At 35.1% G+C, this 26392-nt stretch overlaps 1 protein-coding gene across 6 annotated transcripts in view; it reads left to right on the top strand.

Moving 5' to 3' along the window:
- Window positions 1-24074, top strand: part of BMAL2 (basic helix-loop-helix ARNT like 2) — a 37397-nt gene extending 13323 nt beyond the window's left edge. For 4 of the 6 annotated variants that reach the window (XM_062008564.1, XM_062008560.1, XM_062008572.1 and 1 more), the window contains 14 exons: window positions 639-677; window positions 3110-3267; window positions 5494-5573; window positions 6578-6670; window positions 8660-8777; window positions 9563-9706; window positions 11310-11550; window positions 12468-12574; window positions 13157-13307; window positions 14559-14614; window positions 15369-15477; window positions 18809-18896; window positions 20550-20658; window positions 22018-24074. In XM_062008564.1, coding sequence (XP_061864548.1) covers window positions 639-677; window positions 3110-3267; window positions 5494-5573; window positions 6578-6670; window positions 8660-8777; window positions 9563-9706; window positions 11310-11550; window positions 12468-12574; window positions 13157-13307; window positions 14559-14614; window positions 15369-15477; window positions 18809-18896; window positions 20550-20658; window positions 22018-22154 — 1630 coding nt within the window. In that variant the 3' untranslated portion in view covers window positions 22155-24074. Of the gene's footprint in view, window positions 1-638; window positions 678-3109; window positions 3268-5493; window positions 5574-6577; window positions 6671-8659; window positions 8778-9562; window positions 9707-11309; window positions 11551-12467; window positions 12575-13156; window positions 13308-14558; window positions 14615-15368; window positions 15478-18808; window positions 18897-20549; window positions 20659-22017 lie in introns of those variants that run through there. The other 2 variants (XR_009819803.1, XR_009819804.1) reach the window with 2 other exon arrangements.
- Window positions 24075-26392: the final 2318 nt, after the last annotated feature.

The following is a 26392-nucleotide window of genomic DNA, read 5'->3' as shown; positions in this document are numbered from 1 at the left end:
GAACTGCCGCTCTGCAAGTACCAAACTGCTTATAGTGAATGGTAAAGATAACTGCTAGGTCACGCTATGAAAGTCTTAATAGATGGTGTTGAAAAATAAAGTGACTTGGGGGAAAAAGATCATTGCCTTTGTTTGAATCATCTTTAATATTTTCCTCATGTCAAATTTGTATCATGATATGGGTACTCTGACTGGCTTTCACTTTCTTTTTCTGACTATGAGCAATTGAAGTGTATTTTAGACCCAGTGTAGGCTAAGGTTGCTTTTTTGGTTATTTGACAATAAGATTTTGAAAATAAAAACCTGAATAAATGATCTCTGTTGTAAAATTTTAATTAAGAAAATCCACCCTGAACTTGAGAGTTCCATTAATGTTGTTTTTTTCCAGAATTAAAAATAGCTGTGTAATTATGAAATAGCCTCATAATACCTTCACATAACTGTGAAGTTGTGCTTTGGTCTCTTGCTATTATGCATCACTTATTAGATCATTTTGACTTAGGAATTTTTGAGAGTTTGCTTTATGTCAGAGTTGTAGTAAATTTGTAGCATTTTCTGTATCTTCTTGAATTCATGGAAGGAAAGAAACACCTAGTATTAAATATGTGATGTAAAACTCTGTATCTTGTTTTCTTTAGGAGTGAAGATGAAGAACATGCCAAAGTAAAAGATTTCAGGTACTAATTTACAATAAAAGTGCATGTTGTGCATAATGTTCATCAAAACTGACAAATAGTTAACAGTAAATATCTTCCTCCTAAATGTTTATTAATCCTTGAGGATTTTATTTTCTACTAATTTTAATGGAAGTTGCATTACAGAATGTCTCAGACAATCTAGTGAAAACCTAAGGTAAAAATTTTCAAGATGAGAATTGAATGCAGTACACTCAAATCATGTATAAAGGGGAGAGCTGATCCTCTCTGTGAATTTGATAATTGTTTTCTGGATTGTTTTAGTCTTGAAGGTATTTAAAGTTTATCTCTCTTCAAACGGATTCAGCAAAACATAGAAAAGAATTCTTGTTCTGGAGCAATTTTTTGTATGGGAAATTATTCAACGTTTGCCACTGCACTTTGAATTCATATCTTACCTGAATTGTAATTGAAATTCACATTGTAAAATTCTAAATGCATTACGACTGAATTCAGTGATAATTTGTCCAAAGAAATATTTTAAACTATTGAAAAGCCACTTTAAAAAAGCTAGAGCTGGTTTATAAAGTTGTTTTAAAAATAAAAGTGTCTTTCATTTGTCATGTGAGCAGACATGTCAAAGCAGAAATAATCCACTCTATCAAAAGAATATTAGTTATACAGTATGCTAATAAATAATTATGAAGTGTTCCTGTAAATGAAATAAAATGGAACAAATGAAAGTGTTCCAAAAAATATTGACAATCTTTTGTTTAACTCCAAAATTCATTTTTCTTTACTGAGTATCCCAGATTGCTATACAAGATTGTGTTTTGTACATTGCTTGAATATCTTTGATGTTGTATTGTTATTTTTTTTTTAAGTTTTGCTTCATCAGTTGAAGGAAAAAAAATTTTAGGGAAGTCTTTGAAGATTTGCTTCAAAGTTATCTCCCTCCAGTGTTTCTTTTCTCAAGCTTACTGAGGAGCTTTTCTCAGTTCTCCATTATAACTGGGGAATGTGACAGAAGACTTTTTGAGTCATCTAGTTGTCAGATAAATTTCTCTATCCACCTGTTCAGGTTTCTGTAACTTCTTCCTGACTCTTAGAAATGTCAAAGATTGTCTTCTTTCCACAAATGTTTGTATCTGTCTTCCTGAGGGTCACAGTTCAAGGAGCATACACGATGTATTTCTTGACTGTTCCTACCTGACACTAACAGAAAAGTTGGGTGAACCTGTAGAGCTGAGAATAACTGATAAAAGTCGTTTTTAAAAAGGCTTTAGAGAGAGAAAAGCTAATTGCTTGGATGAATGATCCATAGTTATTTGTGTGGAGAAGAGATTTATTTCTGTGTAAAATAATAAAATAACAGAAGGCTGGGTCTTTAAAATGATACTTTATTCTTTCTCAACAGACTGGGTGTACTTAACTTTATTTATTACCTTTAGTATCTTCCTCTTACCTGAGAGGAAGAGTTTTGGAGATAGGTTAACCAAAACTTGTTGCCCCTGTCTCAAACTGTGTCTGGTCTCATCAGAAACAAAAATAATCTTCATTTTCATTGAGTGTCTAGCTTGTATTCTGAGTAAGGAGGGAAAAGAATGAATTCAACTTTTTTTTAATCTCCTAGAGGATGTTAGAAGGGAGGAGATCAACTAGAAAAGCTAATACTAGAAATAATTAAAGAAAAGGTAGCTTGAAGTATAAATATATGATGTGCACTGTTACGTGCCTTACAAGGGCCTTTAAGATTAAAACTGTCCAGGAAGAAAAGCTTTCTGTGATGAGTTTTTGGACAGAGTTTTTACGAAGAGATGAAATCTGAGGCTCAGAGATTGAAACCGCTTCTACCACTTCATCAGGTGAAAGGGGGAGGGCTTTCTGAAACACCCCGATGAAATTACCTGAGGCATAGCTTTTTCTTTCAGTTTCCACTGCATCTCTTATAAGCACATACCAATGTATTCTGTGTTGCTTCTGCTATGCTATGAATAAATGCTTGTGTTTGCATCAGTGTTTGAGTAATTTTTGAAGTAATGAGATAACAAGAAGATATTATTAAACAAACCAAAAAAAAAAGCTGCAGACCAAATACCACATCATAGTTATATAGGTCAGGGAGAGATAGGGTCAGGGAGCAGAAATGTCCTCCAGTAGTTACTGCTGACTTCAAAATATCTCAGGTACATGGCAAAATGTCAAAGTATTCACTTGGATGGCATTGGTCCCAAGAAAAATTTAACTTTTATAAGTCTTGGCAGCCTTTTGTTTCTGCTTCACACCATTGTGACAACTATTTCTGTGTTGTTCAAGTGAAGCCAATTCAGTTTTCAAAATAGAAGCATTGTATGAAAAACTGTTTCAGTGTGGTTGTACTTCTTGTGATGTGTTCCATCACCAAGAATGTATTGTTAATATGATGAGGAGAATCATGTGTTCTGAATCTTGATTAAAATAATTTTTCTTCTTAGAGAGGCTCACAGTCAAACAGAGAAACGAAGAAGAGACAAAATGAATAATTTGATAGAGGAATTGTCTGCTATGATACCTCAGTGCAATCCCATGGCACGAAAGCTAGACAAGCTTACAGTGCTACGGATGGCTGTGCAACACTTAAAATCTTTAAAAGGTGGGTTTAGGAAACTAGTTTTCAATGTCTTTGTTTTATCGGGAGGTATACTATGTATGACCTTTTGATGCATGGTTATTTATTTTACGTTTCCTTACTGGATTCAGTTCAGATTACATTCGTCATTTAAATTATGTTTGTGACTTCCAGAACCAAATTTCTACTTTTTGCTTAATATAGCAGGAAAAAAGCCACTCTTCACTGTCTGATATTTTCTGACTTGATGCCTTGCAATCAAGCCACTCCTTGATTATTTTGAAAAATTAAAATGACCAAGCAAGTCTGTTTTTCTTTATATTTCAGCCTCCAAATGAAACATATGTTTTGTGATCTATCCACTTTCCGTCATAGTTTCTTTAATGGTAAAACCTGTGGTGCTATACCAATGCCAACAGCTATACTGCTAAAAGAGAAGCTAATGGTCTTCATACTCGTGTTTGTTATTCCCATATTTGTGATTACATTAACTCTTCGTCCCTGTATTGAAATTTCATGTTTGTCTGTTGACTTAAAAATTTACAATATCAGGGAAAAAGATGATTTTGAAAAAAAAAAAACAAACCCCCACAAACCAACAAACCAAACAAAAAACCAACAAAAAACCCCAATGAAATTTTGGGAAGTCTTTAAGTTGAAGCCCAAGTCATTTATATGAAATCCTTCTCATGAGTTATTTTTTCAGTACAAGATTAGAAAAAAAAAATCTCTTCAATGATGGGAAAGTATGCTAATGCTTACCCAAAGAAACTGATGTAGGTAGTTGTACTGATAGGGAGCACAGAGAACTCGCTTCAGTGATAGGTTAAGTCTTTTACGGTGTAACTTCATAAAACCAAAAACAGTTGTATAGAACTAAAGAAAAAAATCTGTTTGGACATAATAATATTTAAAACGTTTTTTTGCCTGCAAGTCATAAGGGATGTTTCGAGACAAAACGTTCTTTAACAAAATGGTTGATGACTTTGTAAACATAGTCTTAAACACCATGAAATTAGAGAGAGTGCCAAGAAAAAGAGTTATCAAAAGTTTATATCTTCAGTCAACTAACAAATTCAATCATGGATCTTGGTGAATGCTTTAGTGTTGGCATCAAACTAGAATATCTTCTTTCCTCTTCTTTTGCTATTGCTGAGGTTGGGGATTTTTTTCCTCCCCCAAAAAAATATATCCAAATACAGGATGCATATCACGTGGTCTGTCAGCAGCACACAAAATTTCAGGCTTTTTGGCAGCACAGTTTCAGAATAATAATTTGATCTACTTCAAGCAAAATGTCTTAAAATCGTTATGAATAAACATATCTAATAAGCATACTATTAGCCTCAAGTCAGAGGAGTGTAGGAAATGAATTATGCTACTATCTTGCCAGTATATATCATAAATAATTTTGGTTGGAAGGGTTTTCTCAGCCTTCTTGGCCCAACAGACCTCTATAATTTTATGTAAAGAAATAATGTGACAAAATAGCAGGACAATAATTACATTTGCAGTTTAAACAGGCATCTGCAAGAAATCTTCAGCTCAGACATTTGTATTTTAACAATAGGATATGAAAACTGGGCTCTATCCAGCACAGCTATTATATGTATCTTCAAGACAAATGCTTTAAGAAAAACAAGATACTATGTGGAATTAGAGGGAATGCTGAAATTTGATGGAAAGTTCAACTGCTGTTTACCTCAAACATGCCCAGAAAAATTTGTGTAAATGCTTGTAATGGCTAAAATTACCTTGGAGTACTTGCCATGGGTGCTGGAACAGTAAATGTTGTGAGTCAGTCTCAACACATTTGGTGAGACCTTCAGTTGACTACAATAGAGGGTTTTTTTGATTGTTGGATATATAGTACTAAAGAAGTGCTATTCATGCAAAAAGGCAATAGATTACATTGGAATTACTCATATTCAGCAAATTTTAAGGATTCTGAAATACGCCTACAACATGTTTCTAGAAAATTCAGTTCTTAAAATACCATTTCTCTAGCAGTACATTAAACATATCTGAACAGAAGTTTCCTTGTTTTATGCAAGTGAATGGAGGGAAAAAGCTGGTTTTGTGCCTGTATTCATTACCAGTGTATGTTTATGAGCTGGTTTCATTTTTAATATTTGTAGAATTTAAAATATCTTTTTTTATTCTTCTGTTTTGGTTGCAAAGAAAATTTATAAAATACAAACCAAGTATAACTGTGCTAAAAGTAAATTTAAATACAAATCTGTTTTCCAGGTTCCGGTAGCTCCTATACAGAAGTCCGATATAAACCTTCGTTTTTAAAGGATGACGAGCTCCGACAGTTAATCCTTAGGGTAAGTGGAAGATGATTCTCAGTTAAATGGTGTCCTTAATATAGCTTGCCATTAATTTGAGTTTTTAATTTGATAGTGCTTTTTCACCATCTTTTTCTTCAAGCTTTCATGTACTTGATAAGTACTGATATAAAACTTTGTACACAGGCTTTTTCATGAAGGAGTACAGAAGGTGATTTGTGAGCCTGGCAGACAGCAGCCCTGGGAGGGATAATAAATCTGTATACAATCTATGTATTTAATATATAGTTTTAAAAATGTTGATATTGAAGGCTGCATGCAAGAATAGAGACTGCTTTTAACTACGTATAAGTATACTGCAATTGCTTACTCTCCATTTAGATTTTTTAAAGATGTACTTTGAAAAAGATGCAGAAATAGTACCCGGAAGGAAACCTTTTTCATTTTTTCACTCTTCATTGTATACCCACATCCCTTTATCCTTTTCATTTGCAATTATTTTCTTTTTCCTTTGCTGCAATAACATACTTTGCCAAGATCTGTAAGATGCCTGTGAAGCTATTTTGCACTTGGCTACCTCTTTTCCCAAAGCCTAAAGAAACTTTAGCTGTCTGGTGTTGAAGGTCTCATTCTGTCCTCACAATCTTAATTGTTTTTTGGTGTAATTTCTAAGTTACTTAATTTTTAAAATTATGTTATCAAGCAACAGGACAAGGGGTAATGGAATTAAGCTGGAACACAAAAAGTTCCATTTAAATGTAAGAAAAAACTATTTTACTGTTCAGGTAAGGGAGCACAGGCCCAGAGGGGTTGTGGAGTCTCCTTCCTTGGAAGTCTTCAAGACCTACTTGGACATGTTTCTGTGTGACCTGATCTAGGTGAACCTGCTTCTGCTGGGGAGTTGCACTGGATGATCTTTAAAGGCCCCTTCTAACCCTACCATTCTATGATTCTGTGTTTAAAAGTGTACTTCCTTATAGTCATCAATATTCATTGTATATTTTAATGATATGTTTTTAATGGCAATATCTTTGTATTTTCAGGCTGCAGATGGATTCCTATTTGTGGTTGGATGCAACAGAGGAAAAATTCTGTTTGTCTCAGAATCAGTTTGCAAAATACTTAATTATGATCAGGTGGTTATAATTGAGTTTTATGGTTTGCTTTTACCTTGCAGTTTCTTACAATTTTTTAACTTTTCCATTTTATTGTATATTACAGAAAACAAACCTTGTGTATAATTTCTCCTTCAGAAGTGAGGTTGAATATCCTGGAACGAAATACTTGCAAGTACAGTCAGTGTTCCTGACCTGAGTAATAGCACCAGATTTCAGTTGATCATCTTTAAGAGACTTGCTAGTCTGAGAGAAAGGCATAATTTGATGATGTCCTATATTCTATCTCCAAGAGATTTTCTTTTAAATGTGAAGCTGTTTGGGTTTATTTAGGCCAAGGAAAAGTGGTAGTTTGGCAGGGGAAGTTAATTAAAGCTTGCCTTGGTAATGCTTTTATGCTCAGATGCACTACATAACACTTCATGTACAATAACTGTCTGTGTATGTACTCTTATCTGGAAGAAAACTGATATAGTGTGAGTTAGCTTAGCCTGTAAAATAAGAGACATTTAAAATTGTGGACAATTACTACAAATAATCAAGGCATGATAACTTGTTCATGTATCTATGACTTCTCCAAAGACAGAGGGTAAAACAGTTAGTACTTCCATCTGTCTACTTCCATAACTTCGAAACCATTTCTGCTATATTCATTTTCTTCAGATATGGAAGGGTAACCAATCTGGACTCTGTTTTACAGACTTCTAATTAATTTACTTATTTCAATTTTAAAACCAAAACCCCGTCTTTTTAAATTAAAATGCAGTTAACCATCTTATGGGAACAAATGTAAAGCAGATCTTTGTAAAAACCTCTACACTGAATTTACTCAAGGGCTAAAAATTACGTTTTAGAACCTCTTACATCAGACATACCTACTTCCAGACCCATAAGTCTTTGCTATTCCAGCCAAAGAGGTTCAGAGAACATGACTGAGCTCACCTCTGAATTTATTAGCTAATCTAGAAGTCGTCATACTTATGAATCCTATCCTGCAGTCTAATGTGTTTATTACACCTATATATTTTGAAAAAGCTGCTATTAACCCCAGTGGCACTCAGCATTTCCCTTTGCCTTAGGGTTAGAGAGGGATTCTGCCTTCTTAGAACATTAACCCCACTTCTGACTCTAGCTGACAGGAAAAGCGATCCCCTTTACGTGTGCAGTAATTGTGTGATTTGAATCTAGAGTACTGCTTGTCAACACAGCTCCTTTTTTCCCATAGATTTGATCTGCTGTAGTGAAGGTATGTAATAAAAAAAACCAAACTAGCCCAATTTTATGAGAATTCCTTCCAATTTCAAAAGAAAGTAGTGCAGCAGGCCACTTTGGATCAGTGGAATCAGCAGGCTGAATGGATCCCAGCAAGAGAGATTCCGGTAAATATCCTCTACTAAGGAGTGCTGGGGTGGACTGACCCGTGCTTCCAGACAGCTCCTGGCTCAGTGGTGCCATTTTGTCCAAGCAAATTAGAACTCAGTCATTAGGTAGTGTGAATAATACTTCCCAATTCCTTACCTCTCCCACACCACCAGCTCTGCAGTTATCTATGAGTGGAGTTATTTTGTGCGTAACCTTCTTTGGCTAGGATAAGGAATGATGTTATGTACAGAAATAAAACATTCAGATTTACAGAACTGCTTTTTAATATCCAACTAAGTCTGCTATTTTTCAAAGGGGAAATTTATCGAACTATCCTAATCCTACAAACATGTATCCAACTAATTCCAAGGGAAATTTATCCGATTAAATCTACTATTTTTCAAAGGGCAAGTAACAAATTACATGTTTACTACCCTGTTTTTATTTAAAAAAAATTTGAAAATGCCAAATTAAATGTAGATCAAAATATTAAAGTATCGATGTTGGGAGTTTCGGTATTTGTATTTTTCTTTCATGCTGTAGAAAGTAATATGTGTAGTATATGACCTAAAGTGATGTGGTTCTCACTTCCTTTGGGTTTTGAGAGTTTATTTTGTTTTTTGTTTTTTGGTTTTTTTTTTTAAATAGGCCAGTTTAATTGGACAAAGTTTGTTTGATTACTTGCATCCAAAAGATGTTGCAAAAGTTAAGGAACAACTTTCTTCTTCGGATGTCTCTCCTAGGGAGAAGCTCGTAGATGGGAAAAGTAAGTTGTGCTTGAATATCCTCAGATTTTTTAAAAGAGGTATTAATAAATATAGTTATTATGCAGTCGTGTTCATATGTACATGGATGTACAAATTTGAGATATAATTTATGTGAATGAGATGTATTTGAATACTTAATTGCTGCTTAGAATGTACTTACAGTTTATAAACTAGTGCGGAAAAGAATTTATTTTAGATAGTAAGACGTACTGAGATTTGCTTTGTTAAACATTTACCAAGATGTGATCTGACGTTCTTCCTATCAGGCATACTACTTTTTTTTCTTGTATTTGATAGGTCTTGTCAATACAAAAGACCTGATGTAGTCGAACATGGGATAAAATACTTCAATATCAAGAATCACTGTCTTCTCTGAAAATGCTAAGTGTCAATCATAATTTAACCAAATCTTACTTTGTTTACAGTTATTTCTAATATGGAAAGCCTTATGTACTGTGCAGCTAATGGCTATTTTATAATTGGCTTTTATTATAATATTTACAGTTCTTCCTTATACCAAGTAGAAGTTGAAAGTTTATAAGGCATATTTAGAAAAATACCATTCAAAATATCAAGAAGAGTTTAAAGAAGATTGGTAGTTCTTTTTAATTTTGGAATCTGTGTGACAGTCACATTTTCTTTGCCCTATTTCTTTTTAATTTTTAATTTTAAGGACAAAATTTAGGCAACTAAACATACTGGAAGCTAGATTGAAGAAAATGCCTTGTATTCTGAAGTTTTGTTGTTGTATTTTGTTTTAACTACGTCACTAAATTTTTGTAAGCTGGCTTGCAAGTACACACAGATTTTCAGACTGGACCAGCTCGACTCAATTCTGGTGCTCGGCGTTCCTTCTTCTGTCGGATAAAATGTAGTAGAACCACAGTCAAAGAAGAAAAGGAGAGTTTGCCTAATCTGAAGAAGAAAGGTATTCAAATAGTGTAGATGAAATGGGGGCTTTCTGTCTTGATATTTGGTATATTTAAGTTCTGAGTCAGTAGTGTGACCCTTGTAGTTATTACTGACTTCGCAAACTAGCTGTAGAGAAGTGTAAATATGTACTTGGAGATTTTGAAAACTGTAATTGTACTCTTTCTCCTCCCTATTCACTCCTGGAAAAGAGGGAGGGAGGAACCTGAGTACCAGTGGCCATTTAGGAACACATGTTCTGTTGTAGTAAAATTGTAGAAGTCTGAGGGAAATTTTTGAAAGCACTGGCTCAGATCAGAAGAATGAAACTAAATGACATATGTCTTGAAGGTAACGGTGTGAATAAGGCCTGCAAAATCTACTGTTTTGAAGGAAAAAAAGCAAGTAAACCTACTTTTTTTTTCTGGTTCACCTTTTTGTGTTGTGTGTATTTAAAAGTCTGAATTTATTTTTCTTCTAATAATAAAGTTAGTTTATAATTCCATTCATTTTTCAATAATTTAGTTCATATTTTTGTATGTCTGTACTGCAGTATATTCTTTTAAAGCTTCCAGTGAGTGGATCCTTTTAAATTGTAATTTCCAGCTTTTATTTAATAACTTAATACTGATTTTTGCAAATTGTTTGACTCTGAAAAACAAAAGTAGGAGAATTTTTTAAATGTAATCTGTTATAGTTGAGATACACCCTACAATAGCAAATTATAAAATAGATCTGTAATTGTAGGTAAACAGAATTCAGTCTTGATGTGCCAACTAACTTGGTGAGATAAGAATTTAACTTGTGTAGTAAGCAATATTGAGGGAAGGCACCTTGACAGCTTTAGAGACTGTGATAAAGTTACAGTAAGATAACTCAGATTTTAATTTTACAAGGTTAATATATGATACATGTTTCTCATGGTTCACAGGAAATCAATCTATATAAAGCATAATTTATTTTGTGAAAGGTAATTAACGTAGGATATAATGTCATCTCTGCCTTAATGCATATGAGGGTGTTTGCATGTTATATAATCAGCAGACTCCACCAGCCATAGGAGTGAATGACTGTACATGCTGTAATTTACAACATTTAAAGGATTTATGTTCGCAGAAAACAGGCATTCAGAAGCCTAAGATAAATAGAAAATAAGCTGTGTTGTTTTGGATTGTTCTCTCGAATGAGTATTTTAGGAATTGCAGTAAGCATATGTTAAGATCTTCATGTTCACAAAAGGTAAATTGACCCAGAAGCTACAGAGTTCCTCTCCAGTTTATTTTAATTTACAATACACCTAAAACCATATAAAAAGAAAGAGATCTGTAGGTTACCAGACTGTTGGTTTGGATTTTTTTTTCTGTGAGCCTATATTTGAACTACCAACACCTGTAACTTCTCTTCCTAAATCTTACATAGGGTTAGAAGCACTCTCTCCAGGAAAGCCAAAATTAAGTAGTACAATGTTATTTAAATAAATACTGTGTAAAATTATCTATAGCCTTATACGGTTGTTATAGGTAAGCATAACATGTAGTTGCTGGTCTCATGGTAAACAGAATGAAAAACAGTAATTGAGCTTACTTTTTGAACCATAATTGCATCTTATTTCCTTTTATTAGATCACAGAAAATACTGTACCATACACTGTACTGGGTATCTGAAGAACTGGCCTCCTAATGAGGTGGGAGTAGAAGAGGAAAATGATGTAGAAAAGGACAGTAGTAACTTTAACTGTCTTGTTGCAATCGGAAGGTTACATCCTTATATTGTTCCACAAAAGAGTGGAGAGATAAAAGTCAAAGCAACAGAATTTGTTACACGGTTTGCCATGGATGGAAAATTTGTTTATGTAGATCAGCGGTAAGCGTTTTCTGCTTTAATGAAGGGAAAATGAAAATGACACCACTAGTTAAATTTTTGAATACGTCAGAACTGTAATTTCTCAGGCAGTATAGAATTTCTATTTGCTGTCTGTACACAGGACTTAGTTCATTCTGAATCTGAATATTTGGGCTTTGATTCTTTTGTCAAATGTAAAATCTATAATGTATACAAGTAAGTGCATTGTCCTATAGGAAAAGGTGAGCTAGCAGGATTAAAATATGTCATAAAATGCACTCATGTACTTACTTATAAAGAAAAATCTCAAGTTAATGCTTCATAGCAGTGCATATGGCTTAAGCAATAAACACTTAACCAAAGAATATTACTTCTTGAAGTTTTACAGTTGGGAACAAATACATTCTATCTAAATGAGGTACCGAATTATTTAATGAGAAATGAAAGCTAAGTTCCTATTTTCTGAACTTTCTAAAACAGGCTTTCATTTGTTGTAGAGACACATTTGCTACTTTGCATTTTAAATTTAATTATTGTCACTGAAAGCTTTTTTAATTGCTTTCAGTTATCTGTCTTTCATGTAAAAATGTCAATTTGAAGCTGTTCCTTAAAGTGGCAGGGCAAAATTCAACTACTGATTTTTTTTTTTAATGACACGATATATGAGACAATTACCCTGACTGGCTAATGGGATGACCTAATGATCATAAAAATTTTATGTGCACATGTGGTTTGCATGTTTCAACACTGTTTATTTCAAATGGATAATTTACAGTGAATAATATTTCGTGGATTTTGAGTGATACTAATGCTATCTCTTTTTCCCAAATGTGGACACAACTGTGTCCTTCTTTAATTTTCTGCTTTTTCTGATACTGAAGAAAAGAAGCTTTGTAATTGTTTGAATCCACTGTAGTTCATGTTTTTATTTCTAACAGTGCAACAGCAATTTTAGGGTATCTGCCACAAGAGCTTCTAGGAACTTCTTGTTACGAGTACTGCCATCAAGATGATCACAATCATCTAGCTGAAAAACATAAAGAAGGTACAAGATAATTGGTCCTCCCAGACTCCTTACAACTAGATGTAACTGCTGTGTGAAAACACTACAGACCAAAATATCAGAAGCCAAGAATTAATTAACTAAATAATCTTAGCATTGTCCTTTTCTACATCCACATTAAGACATGCCTATATAAAGCTTGTAATAAAAGCAGGGAGAAGCTTTCGTTGTCTTGGATCTTGGAGCAGTGCTTTAACTGCAAGGGAATCATGTTAATGCTTTCAGCCATCTGCCTCAATTCTTTCTAAGAGTGAGGAAGGAATTCTGAAGAGCCAATGTGCCTAATTGTATAATTACAGACACTGATTATGAAAGTTCACCCAGTTAGGAGTCTCTCTACTGGTGGTTTGCAGAAACTTATTGCTTGGGCTTTAATTTAAGATTAATAACATTGCTGAAAGTATCATTCAGCTTTAGTAGGGATCCTGTCTTCTCAGTTTTTCTGTCATTTAATTTATATTTCTGTCCCATCAGAAACATTAATTTTGTGATGCTGTAAAATAGATTTGTTTATTTTTTATCTAAATTTAAATATGATTATTGCAACTTTCCTTTCTTATCTAGTGTTGAAGAATAAAGAAAAAGTATTTACAAATTCCTACAAATTTAGAGCAAAAGATGGAACTTTTGTTACTTTAAAGAGTCAGTGGTTTAGTTTCATGAATCCATGGACCAAAGAACTGGAGTACATTGTATCAAACAACACTGTGGTAATGTAAGTAATTCATATGTATCCCCATGTTATTTTTTGCCTTAACTACAGTTAGATTTAACATAAAGGAAACTGTTTAAGAAGTAGAACAAGACTAGAAAATACCAACAGTACAGAAAAAGTGTTGAATAACCTGGAAGAACATTTTTTTGCATATACCAATTACGTTTTTCAGGCTTAAGTCATGATTTTGACTCTGATAACTGTGCTATTTCCCATTAGAAAAAAATGAGATGAGAGTTTCTTATTAAAGGAAGAAACTTATTTTTTAAGAAAAGCACATATGAGTAAGTGGAAATGGAAAGTTAGTTCTGCTTTTCTTTCTTAGTTTTACAAGACTGCATATGTCAGTTGACCTAATTTTAAGTGCTGCACTACCTGCCATGTGTCAGAATGTGGAGAAGCATAGATTGATAGATTGTAGAAATGCAAGGCAGGACAAAAAGATAGTTTCCAAACTGATTGTAAGGTAGGAGCCTATTAGACAGTAAATAGGTTTGTTTAATTATTTTTTAAAATAATTTTAAATTATTCTTTTTTTATTCTCTGTGCCTTGCAATGGAGCTGTCATTTGAATTGCCCTGATAACACTGGCGAGCTTTGCCAGTGACTAGTTTTTTGAGAGAGGGACGGAATTTTATTTCCATTAAATAAAGTTGTCAAGGGGACCTTTTATCCATTTTATAGCTGGTTCATGTCTGAAATCAACATCACCCACTTGTTTTGCCCATGTCTTTTTTCCTCAAAAAGACAGAGAAGAGCAGTTAAGACAGTCTATGCTGCCCAACAGCCAAAAGCCATTTTTGCCTGCCCTAGAGAGCTGGGCATCTGCAGCTTTCTAGATGAAGGAAGGTAGGCAGCAGCTGGTGGTAGAAAGTAGCTACTGACTTATCATTGTAGCAGTTGTTTCTGATTATCTGGTCTCCATCCTCTCAGTAAAAAAGACAGCCTTGTTCATTTGTCATGGAACATAGTCAACTATATTAGCCTTTCTTCTTCATTTGGAGAATAAGTGGAAATTAGTATTTCACCAAGTGCTTGAGAAGTCCTGCTAAGGATTGAACACTGAAACATGTGAGGAATGTTTCTCTTTTTTCACTAGCTTGAAGATGTTAAATTTTACTGTGTAAACGTTGCTGAAGTTAAGCATAAATATTGAGGGATCTGCCTTTGAAAAGCATGCTCATTTTTTCTTTTATTTTCTTTTTTTGTTTGTTTGTTGTTTTTTTAAAAAAAAAAAAAATTACATCTCAGAGGTCATAACGAGTCAGCTGAAGAACAAGTCCTGTATGGTTCCCAGCCTGCAGAAGGCAAGTGTGGCTTCTTACAGTTATCATAGATGCATCTCCTGATCAGTCATTACAATTTTGATTTACTCAAGCTAGGAATTTTTTCATCTAGGTTATTGTGCAAGGAAGGATTAATTCTTTTAAAGCCAATTTTTAGTTAACTCACAGTGGCCTAATTCATGTAACTGATCAGAAATGCTTATCTTTTCCTTCTAGCAGCTTCTACTTTAATTAGGATTTTGGTTGATAGGATATTATGCTTCTGTTACAGACTCTTTGCATATTCTGCCTGGTTTTCTGAAGAAATGCAATTGTACTGAGTTTACCTATAGAATATAGGGTGATACTGATATATATTTTGTTAATATTATTCTGATGTGCATATATTCTGATTTCTACATGCTGTTATATCATCCTTCTTTGAGGTTTCTTAGTTTTGCTTTTGAAAAATCTTTTTAATAACCGATTTCAGCTTGTGAAAAATCCAAGGTGTTTTGCATTGTCTGTGAGCGACTGGAAGTGGTAATGATTAAAGCTAAATTCACTACTGGAAATCAGCAATTTTCACAAATATATTATTCACTTATCTTTATATTTCAATTGAGACTTAGAACACTCTCCCCCATGAGTTAGCGTTTAAAGGAATTTCTGAAGAGATGAAGAATACAAAGTGCTTTAAAATGAATCCTTGAGGTGATTGTTCCAAGCTGTGTAATGAAACCGCTACAAAATTGAGGTTGTATTTTGTTTGTTTGTTTTTTTTTTTTAACTATAGATGCTTTAAAACAGTCTTTAGTAAGTGTACCTGGAATGTCCTCTGGAACAGTTCTTGGTGCTGGAAGTATAGGAACCGAAATTGCAAATGAAATACTAGAATTGCAAAGGTAATAAACACATAACATAATACATTAGGCTTTTAAGTAAAGACTAGGCTTTAAGTAAAGATAGAGGAGAGACATACCTGATTAAGTGGGGGTTGTTAAAGTTTCCTTTTTATTGTATGTATAAAACATTTTTAGATTGAACAGTGGCATTATAAATACCAAATATAAGCTAATGTTAGGGCTGTGCATGGCAGAACACATCACTGGTGTTGATAAATACTTTTGTTCTGGGCATGCAATTTCCTTTATTAATGAAAGTATTAATTAACTTAAAAAATGTTACTGTGATGCAGCTTCTTCAGATGATGTTGAAATGGGTACATAAAACATTCCTGAATGGAAAATCAGTTATCTGGGAGTAGTGTTTATAGTTTTCTGATAGCATCACTCTGCTGGGAAAACAGTCCTCCGAGGAGCATTTTCATAGCCTGTATGTCCCTTTCCTGATTATCCTAAATGTAGACTAAAGAGATAGCACAGTTCTCTGCCAGTACTCTGTCATCGATTAAAAGAAACCTCACTGAGTCATTACAAATGGAAGTCCATAGAAGGTTCAAATTTGTAATTAAAGGTTGATCCTTTTAAAACTAACTAGTTTTAGCAGGTACACAGTAGGGCCAAGGCATTCAAAAGGAAGAAATATCATCTTAATGTGGAGATATCCCATGTATTTTTTTTATGTTATGCACTCTGACATGCTTATAGAGGGAGAGGTTGTTACATTCTGTGTCAGGTGTCCACTGTATCAGCATTTGTTGCATACAAATGTTTTTAAAAAAGTCTCTGAGCCTCCTAATCTCAGGTGTTTGGGATGCACACATACAGAAAAAGATCTGTTTTCAGTCACAACTCTTTCAAGAGTTAAAACTTCATCAGAAGGTCCAACGAATTTTGTTAAGGTCAAATTTAGGATAATAGTACTCTCATCTCAAAATTTAGGATAACGGTCTTATCAGCACAGGACGAGTTATCTAAATGTTAGCTTTAGATAATGAGGCTGCCCCTCGGGCTTTAAATCCTATACTTCCAGTTCCATGTAAAGGAATGCCACGAAACTTTTTATGTCTGCAGAGCACTGTGTTCCAAGTTCCCATGTAGTTCTTTCCACTGGCACTTTTGCAACTGAACCTTAAAGAGTAGTAATATTAATCACCCAGGGAGAAGTACACCAGTTTTGGCAACAATGGTAAAAGTATAAGGAATAGTTTTGTATATCCTGAGTTGGAAGGGACCTGTGAGGATCATCAAGTCCAACTCCTGACTCTAGGTGGGGCAACATAAACCATGTATCTAAGAGTATTGTCCAAACACTTTCTGAACACTGGCAGGCTTAGCGTCATGACCATTTCCCTGGACAACTCCTTCCAGTTGACTATGCTCTCAGTGAAGATCTTTTTCCTAATATCTTCCCATGATTACATCTTTAAGCTATTCCCTAGGTTCTTTCACTGGACACCAGAGAACACTTCAGCATTGCCCTCTCTGCTCTCTTTTGTGAGGAAGTTGTAGACAGCAATGAGGTCACCTCTCATTCTCCTCTGAGCTGAACAAACCCAGTATTGAACACTGGTTACTAAATGAAACAATTTGGTAGTGCGTTCTTTGGGAACAATCATCTTGTTTCTCAACCAATAGACTGAATGTCACAAGGTTTTGAAATGAAAAATATTTTGCTTGCCTGCTTCATAAGTGATCTGAGCCCTTTTAGACTTGTACAGTTGTGTTTCTTTCAGTGATCCTGGACAGTGGAAGTAGAGAAATAAACTTGTGCTGAAACTACTAGCCCAAAAATTGCAATACAGGTGAACAGGAAAGTCATGCAGAATAAGAGAAACGGTGACCAAAGTGAGGGGAATTAGGAAAAGAAGCCAGCTATAGAAGGGAGCAGTTGCACTGTGTAACTGAGATGTCTGGCATCATATTCATCCTACAGTCCTGTATCTTGGGGGAAAATTAATAAACTAAAGGCGTTCAGAAATGCAACTGGCCATTGAAGGCCTCATCAGTAAGATCTGGATATTTTTGGAGATGTCTGAATGTGGTTGCTTGTACACAGCTGTGGTTCACTTTTCCACAATCGTTCCTGAGAACAGTGCTATATTTCTTTCCAGCTGAAGAGTAGAACTTTTATTTCTATTGCTATTTCTTCCTTTTTTTTTGTATGAAAGCAGTTTATTATCTTGCACACACAAGATTCACACAAAGTAGACAAATGACTGATGCACAGAAGCTCACACCAGCTAGTTTTCATCAAATACCTTTGTGACTACAAACATCATCAAATATGATGAGTATCTTTACTACCTGTGTCTGCTCTCTGCATTTTTTTGCCATCAGTAAGATACAGGTGGTTCTCAAGCTGTTTATCTGGCATCACCAAGTTTTTTTAAAAAAATTCAGGACTATGCCTTCAGCTCTCTTTACAAGCATATCTGAATTGAAGGAGCTTCTAATGAATGAGCATTTCAGTTACAGCAGTCCTATAAATCTGTTAAATCTGGAGTTTCTGTCCCAGCTTTTAGAGATGGCTGTACTGCTTATCAAATGGTGCATTGGACATTGGAATGCAGGGAACTAACAAATATTCCACACAAATTACTCTACTTACAAGATAAGCTGTTTATTCACTCATTTTCCATCTTCCTTCCAATCCCTTATCACATTTCAAATCTGAAAAAGTGACACAGAAATGAAGGCATTCAGAGTGCCCCCGTTCTTCTATACCTTATCCTTTGGTTGTCAGGAAGAGCAGGGAGAGATAGGAGCAAGCAGTTCAAAGGGTCCTAGTATGACATTTTCACTGTTAGTTTCATATCTGGCATGTTTAGTGAGGAGGATGAGCAGCATCTTAAAGGGTGGCAAACAAATGACCTTTATATTTGTTGGAATTTTATAAAAATATAGAAAGATGGGTGTAACAAAATAATAGTAGAGGAAGCATTAGAAGGATGTGTTGTTTTCCCTCCACTGTTTAGCAGAACTTCCTTATGTTGTCTCTATTCTGTAAGTATTTGAATTGTACCTATTTGTCCCAGTGTGCATGATTCTGAAACTCTTTGATCTGTCAGTGTGGGTGATTCAACAGAAAGATAAAAATGTGTTCAAGTAATTGTGATGCATGACCTTCATTGATCTCTTCTGCTTTTCACCTCATCAAAACTTGGAGCAGGAGAATTTAGAGCCTTCAGGAGAATTTAAGTGAACATTATCTGAGATTAGCTGTCTCGTGTTTCATCACTGGGGAGGTCTGGTGGGTTCTGCAATATGTAGGCTATTTTTAACCTCATCATCAATGTGACTTGGTAAATGAACTAAACATATCCAATTTTAGGTTGCATTCTTCACCATCTGGGGAGTTAAGTCCATCACATCTCTTGAGAAAGTCTCCTTCTCCAGCTTTAACTGTAAACTGCAGCAATGTGAGTATGACACTGCCTATAAAAATCTAAAAGATTAATATCAGGTACCTCAAAGCCTATGTTTTAATCAACTCACCCCAACTGGCAGTTTTTTCAGAGAATGTGTAAGGTATCACCAACTGCCTGCCAGCTATGAAAGTATTTTGAAAGATGTGGCAGTAATTCCAACCTCATTTCCAGGGGCATCAGTTCAAGTCTTAAGGGGCTACTCCCTAAGCTGAGAGAGCTGCAGTCTCCACTCAGTTATTAGGATCACTGCTGAAGCTCTACAAATATGCTAAATATGACTGTGAGTCACATGATGAAGACTCTTCTGGATTTGGAGTTACATTAAAATGTTTGATAAATAACCATCAGAGAATAAAAGTGTTTCCACCTGTTAGGTTTGACAATCTAAATAAAATACCAGGGTTTTCTCTCACTTGTACTTTTAATCTTAATGTTCTTGAAGACCTTTTTAAAAATGTATGCTATATGTTCTTTGTTTCGAAGTGTTTAAAGTGTTTACTTTGAGGGTGTTTCAGTAGTCCCCTGTAAAAACCGATAGGATATACTGATATGGTAACCCAGTAGAGACAGTAACACCACAAACTGTGACTATTGTAGTTATTGATCATAGCTATGGAATAACATTTTTTCCTAAGTACATTGTATGTGACTTACTGTGCCTTGTATGAACAAACATTTACTTCTCCATTGGCAGTTGTTTGAACATAAATTTCTTTCCATTTAAAAGGTAGTTTGTCTTCCCTTTGCTGCTCTAGGCTAGAGATTGTTCTGGCTTCCTCCTGTTTGTTGGAAAAGACCTGTGATCAGTTCTGCCTTGCTCCAGGTCTTTCTCCCTAAGAGTTGGTTGACTTGCTGATATGCAGCATCTCATCATAAGGCTAACTTATTTGTATTCATTGGAGATTTTTCTCAATTCTATGCTTTGGTGTCCCATTTGTTCCTAAAATGCGTTTGTAAAGCATTTCAATGTTACGATTTCCAAGTAGAATATACAGAAGTCAGGCATTCCAAGTAAACTGTCCTACTAAATTCTGTGTATGTGTTATATGAAACACATGAATATGAAATTGTTATGGGTTGGTTATGTTTGGGTTAGGATAACACCCATTTCTGTTGTCGTTAGCCTCATTTTTCTGAAGTGCAAAATATAATTTGAAACTACTTAGATTTTTATCGTGATGATAACAATGCAAAATTATAGAAAAGTTTATAATTAATATAGTTTAATGCATATAGAACATGGAAGGTATGAGGATCTTTTTTTATCTTTTAGCTAGAATATGTCGACATTGACAAACATGTCACTGGGAATTTGTAGATTATGGTACTAGATATGGAAAGTATATACCAGTACAGTTTGTTGTGCTGGATTTATTTGCTGAATATTGAATTAGATCCTCAATAAAGCAGCTGCCATCACTGTGAAGTACCTTTAACAGATATGTAAGTAACAGCTGTTATTTAAGGAATGTACCATGCTATGTGAACTTTTAAAACAAATTACTTTTAAATGCAGTAAGTCAATACATATTTTTCGTTTACTTTGTTTAGTTCTTAGTGCTTTAACAGCAATTTACAATGTTTCTGTAATGTAATAGTTGTGACTGAGTTTAGGATGTAATTTTACTACTTCTATTCTTTCAGATACCAAATAAAGAGCTGATTCAGTTATGTCCTTCGGAAACAGAAGTTCTAGAGACTTCAGAACAAAACCAGGGTGCTATTTCATTTCCTAGTAATGAACCTCTCCTCAGTAAGATTTGTTTCTCTTGTGGATTTTTTGGGGGTTTCAGGGGAAAACATTTCTGATCAATGGTGTAATTTTTGAGCGCATCACTTTCCAACCATGTATAAATTGTAGCATGTGTCTGTCTGAAGATGAGAGCACTCTTAAAACATGCATGTTATGGCTGGAAGGCAAACAACAAAATTTGATCAATGATTGAATCTCATGACAAAAATAACATCCTATAACAGATATTTACCTTTAACATTCTGGAAAATTACCATTGCCACAGTTTTAATTTAGGTACTTATTCTCTCTCCAGAGAAGAGAAATGGGTAAGGAAAAATATTTTAGTGCAATGCAATGAGACTGGTTGTAATTTGTGAACTATTGTCCTTTTAGCACTTTATCTCTCTCAAGTGCAAGCCATGAATAGTAAGCATAAAGGGCTAGTCAATATGTCTCAGAAATTTTGGAGCTGTTTACTTTCCTCTTGTTCAGGCATGTACTAAGGCAGCAATTTGACTGGATATACAATTCCCTGGCCCTGTAAGAGGAGAATGCCATTTTATTCTTAACAGAAAAGGCAAAGTGCTGTAAAAGCAATGTTGACGCTTATCCTGTATGCCAGCTCTTGGAAACTTCTTGGCCTCTCGTTTATTTCAGTTACTAGAGCTTTATTTATATTTATAATCTAGAACTTTCTTCCAATTTAGCTAACCAAAAACCAAATTTAGAAACCAAACCCAACATCATTTATCCAAGATAGGCAAGGGAGTATTTTTCTTTGGTACTTGAGCTAAAGCATTCTCATACAATCAAAGAATGGTAGGGGTTGGAAGGGACCTTTAGAGATCATCCAGTCCAATCCCTCTGCCAAAGCAGTTCTATCTAGATCAGGTCACACAGGAACATGTCCAAACAGGTTTTGAAGACCTCCAGAGAAGGAGACTTACCTTACTATTGTTAAATGCAAAGGTATAGCATTGATTTCAAGAGCTAACATGTAGTGACTTGTAAGGTTTTAGGAGTTCTTCTGACAGTACATCAGGTGAGAATTCAGGTACATGATTGTCTTTCCCACCAAAGTGACCTAAAACAGTTTTCTGCTTCAGTGACATGAACTTGACTGCATGGATACAAGTTTTATTAGCTTTCAGTCAGAGGTAGTCCAATGGACTGGCAATATTTCAGTCTTTTTTTTAAATCAAGTGACATATGTCCTTACAACTGTCTGCAGACAGACATTACTTCTACTACTTGATGATTTGTTTTTTTAACAAAGGACTTCAAAGGAAGGTGCTAGTTAAACACAAATAAGTTTTGGAAGTTCCCATAGTCTTCATGCTTTGTACTGCTTACATTAATGTTTTAATAATTTTCTAGGTGGCAATTCCCAGCTGGACTTTGATGCAATATGTGAAAATGATGACAGTGCTATGACGGCTCTGATGAATTACTTGGAGGCTGATGCAGGACTTGGAGATCCAACTGAACTCAATGATATACAGTGGGCTCTCTAGTTCTTTTTTTTCAAACGGAGAAGGAATGTAAAATCCATAATGCACAACAACCATACATCCTCAGTACTGTATTATAATTTTTTAATGTTTCTTTTCAGTTTGTACTTGCTGTCTATATATTTTTAAAGACTGAAGCCTTGTTCAGAGAGAAGACAGTTTCTGCTGCACCTATGGAAAAATGCAATATCTTTTTTCATGATGGGGAAATTTTAATATCGAACCATCTGTAACTCGAATGCTCAAAACACATTACTATATTTTTGCTAAGAAGCTTTAACCAAAAGGTACTGTACAATGTACGGGAATATTTTTTTCTTAGTTTTAATACTTCAACTTTTAATTTTTGTTTCAAATGGTAGAATATTGATTATCCATCTTACTCTCTGTAGAACCTACTGTACTTACACAATTTAGGAATATTTATAACTGTTAAATTTTACTGAAATGACAATTCACACACACTACAGTTGTGAAATAAGGTATTATAATTCTCGAATGATGTGGTTTGTGATTCCTTGCCCTTTTCAGAAGTGCAATTTTTGTAGGCAGAAGTGAACATAAAGCATACAGTTCTGGGAGGGAAGGTTTGAATTAGATCACTGTAACAATCAGAAGAGAGAATGTCACTTCCTCAGTATGCAAATGTGATAAAGATATAAGAAAACAGCAACAAAATCTTAATTCCTATTTTATATTCTTTGTAATGTGTTGTTAGAGGGGCAGTGCGTAGAACCTAAGAAAAGTAAGGCTATAACTGTCATGAAGCACTTTGGTCTCATAACTAGAGAAGTTTAGATAGATTGTTTTGGTTTGGGATTGAGGCTGGCACTGTCTATTAGTGAAAAAAAATCTTAAAATTCTATAGTATATTTTATAGTTTATATGCTTTTTGAGAGATTTGGGTGATTTTTCTCTGCTTGAGTCTGTGACTTTTTAAAATATTTGTGTAATATAGTGCTGTCTAAGTAAATGCTCTACAGGATCATCTTTTGAGGACCAGCTTTTGCAGGAATTGTATTGCAGTTGCAGCAAGTTACTGGAGAACATGGCACTTAGTAGGTTGTGTTAGAACAATACAGCATTGATATTTAAAGTCGATCTTTTTATCTATGGTATTAAAGGTTTAGACAAATTCTCGCATAGATTATATATCATAAAAGCATAATTTTTCCGTTGTTTGTTAAATTTGGGTAACGAGAGGAAGGCATTTGAAGGTAGTCGATCCGTGTGTGTATTTTTAACCCGGGCATCGCCATAAGCACGGTTGCATCTGTGGTTGCAGCATGCTGAAGGTGGACGCTGGGCAGTCCGAGCCGCATGTGGAAGCCACTAGGTGTCAGACGTCGACCACTGCCTGACTGGCCGCCATTCCCCAGCGAACCGGCACCCGAGGTCGGCAGGCACTGACTTCCCACGCTTTGGCACAGCAGCTTTATATCTTATAGATATGAATCCTTTAGCAAACGATGACTTTTTTGGTGACTTCTTGCCCAAGTTTTCTAGAATAGCTTGTTGGATTGATTTTTTTTTCTTTTTTTCTTTTTCTTTTTTTTTTTTTTTTTTTTTAAGATTCTTTGCATTTAACTTGCATGGACTTTCCTGCATTCAAACTTGTTTTTTACAGATATGGGGCCAAAACTGTCTGTTCTCTAGCTTTATTAGAATAATTTTTTCTGTTTTGTCACAGAAAATGAATTTTGGACTATATCATGCAGCAAAGTGAAAAAAATAAACAGGTACTTTCAAAGAATTGATGGAATTCTGTATAAATGAAATCTGAGAGTTTCAATCTTTGCCATTGGAAAATATCTTTCCTTTTTTCTATTTTATTCTAGAAAGCAATTCTAAATAAAACAAGAAATACTGTAGCTAACACAGATGAATAAATAAATAGCTTAAAATTATACAGACTTTCCTCAACATGCTTTCTTTTTTAACTGAATTAGTTTGAAAATGGTACAGATTTTGTTCTTGAAGGAACATATTAATTCTTTCTCAAGATTTATATAACTATCTAGAGTCAAATCACTATTTTTGGATTCTTCTTGCATTTCCCTAAAAAAATAAAAAGAAAAATGTAACTCTTGAGTCTTTTGCAGTCATTGATAAATATGGTGACTCTCAGTTCGTAAGATGCTTTCTTTATTTGTGAGTTATTTTATGATTTAAAACAGTCTTACAAGAAGAAGTTTCTGTTTGCATAACAATACAAATCTAGTAAGATAGGGACAGTGGTGTTTTTCTTGGCATGATGAAAGTGATCAGCGAAGGGGGTTAAATCAGGTCAAGAGAATGTTATTCTGATGCACTGCTGTTAATCTGCTGACAATTTTCCCTAACACCGAGTTTAAATATGAAGCACTCATGCTTTCAGACCCCAGGCTCATTTCCTAGAAGTATAAATGGAGAGGTTAAGCTCATGTAGGTTTTTAGTAGTTCAAGATTATATTCTCTAACCAAGGTGACTTAGTAAACCAAATTAACATGCATTTTCTAGGTACTAAAAACACTTGACAGCACAGCTTAATTCAGCCATCTCTGGAAAAGAGAGTGCCTGTAGGCTGTACCTGAAATAGTCATTTGATCAGGAGCAAACAGTAGATGTATTGATTAGATGCTTAGGGTCTTGCCGCTGGTGGGTATGGTAAGTGATAAGCAAGTGTGAACAAGCTCTTAGAAGTCCAATTAGTTATCGAGGTTGTACTTGGAGATGGGTCAACTAATTTGTTACTGCAGGCACATAGATAGTTTAAGATACAAAAATCTTGACGGGAGAGGAGTTCTAACATAAGCAGTGGCTTATTTGGGAAACTAGTTCCTGTGTTGACAGGAAAACATGAGAGAACTCTTTTCAGAATTAGGAGAAGAATGTGGTAGAGACAAACAGCATCTGGATACTGTTGGAATAAGAAAGTGATCTGGCTGGGTAGAGTGTAATAAGTTTGCTGTCATCAGCCTGAGTCAGATCGGAAATAGGCTGCAGGAAGGCCTGGAATGCCACGTGACACACAGGGTTAAAACAGTACTTCAGAAAAATACCATCATGCCTTACAGTGGTGAATCATGGAGATAACAAAGAATTGTAGGGGTTGGAAGGGACTTCTGGAGATCCAGGCCAACCTCCTACTAAAGCAGGTTCATCTCCATCAGGTCACACAGGGATGCATCCAGGCGGGTTTGGAAAACCTGCAAAGAAGGAGGTTCCACACCCTCCCTGGACAACCTGTGCCAGGGCTCCCTCACCTGAAGAGGAAATAATTTTTTCCTCGTGTTCAAGAACTTCCTGTGTTCCAGCTTGTGCCATCACCCCCTGTCCTGCTACAGAAGGAGACTCTGTCCATTCTCTCAACACCTGCTCTTTAAGTATTTAATTCAACAGAGGGGATCCTTCCTGTGCTCCGGCAGGTGTAATTGCTTCTTGGGATCCCCTTGGAGTATATATAGTGCTATAGCATGAGTCTAAAGCAGAACTTAAGTCCATGTTTCTTCCCCATGGTGCACTGTCATTTTGGGCTTTTCTGTGGATTTTATACTTTTTAGGGTATGGGCAAACTTGATTTACTAAGAAGCACAAAGGCTAAAAATAGATCATTTTAGTGGTTGCTTGCAGCAGTGTGTTCATGGTCCAAACTGAAGAATTTGTTCTTGTTTAAAGTGATGCTGCTTCTCCCCAGAACCTGACTTCTCTGGCCTTTTTCACTTAGTCTTTTTCTTCCATTCTGTGGGTTGACATATGCCACATAAATTCATAAAATGTCCTGGAATTCCAGGAAGTAATAACCACTTTGTACCAATTAGAATTACTCTGAAGATGATAATTTTATTCCCCATCCCTGCATTTGTTTCGTGCAAATATAGAAGGCAGGAAGATACTTGGGGTCGTAGGTTCTTGCAGGATAAAAGACATAAACCCATGTTTCAGAGCAACAGAATTGGAGGATCTAGGAAAAAAGGCAAGCGGAGTGATGAATATGCTGGTGAAATACAGGTTCTGCTGCTGTGGCGCATTCTGTGCATACCACCTTTCCAGAAGACTAATGTAGATAGCTCCCTTTTACTGTGACAGATGGCAGTCAGGACTCAGTTTTCTGGGTTGTTCCTGGCTTGGTTGGTCTCAGAAACGTCATGTCTCCCTGAGGAGGAAAAGACAAGAGTTCCTGAGACCTGTCAAAAAATTCTCACGTCTTTCATTACAGGATAAGCTCACCTATATGGATGGCTACTACACATAACTTTTT

This window comes from Colius striatus, chromosome 1 (genome assembly GCF_028858725.1).
Source record: "Colius striatus isolate bColStr4 chromosome 1, bColStr4.1.hap1, whole genome shotgun sequence".
Lineage (NCBI taxonomy): Eukaryota > Metazoa > Chordata > Aves > Coliiformes > Coliidae > Colius > Colius striatus.
Note: the sequence above shows the minus strand (reverse complement) of the source record. Positions and strands in the feature narration are given on the sequence as shown.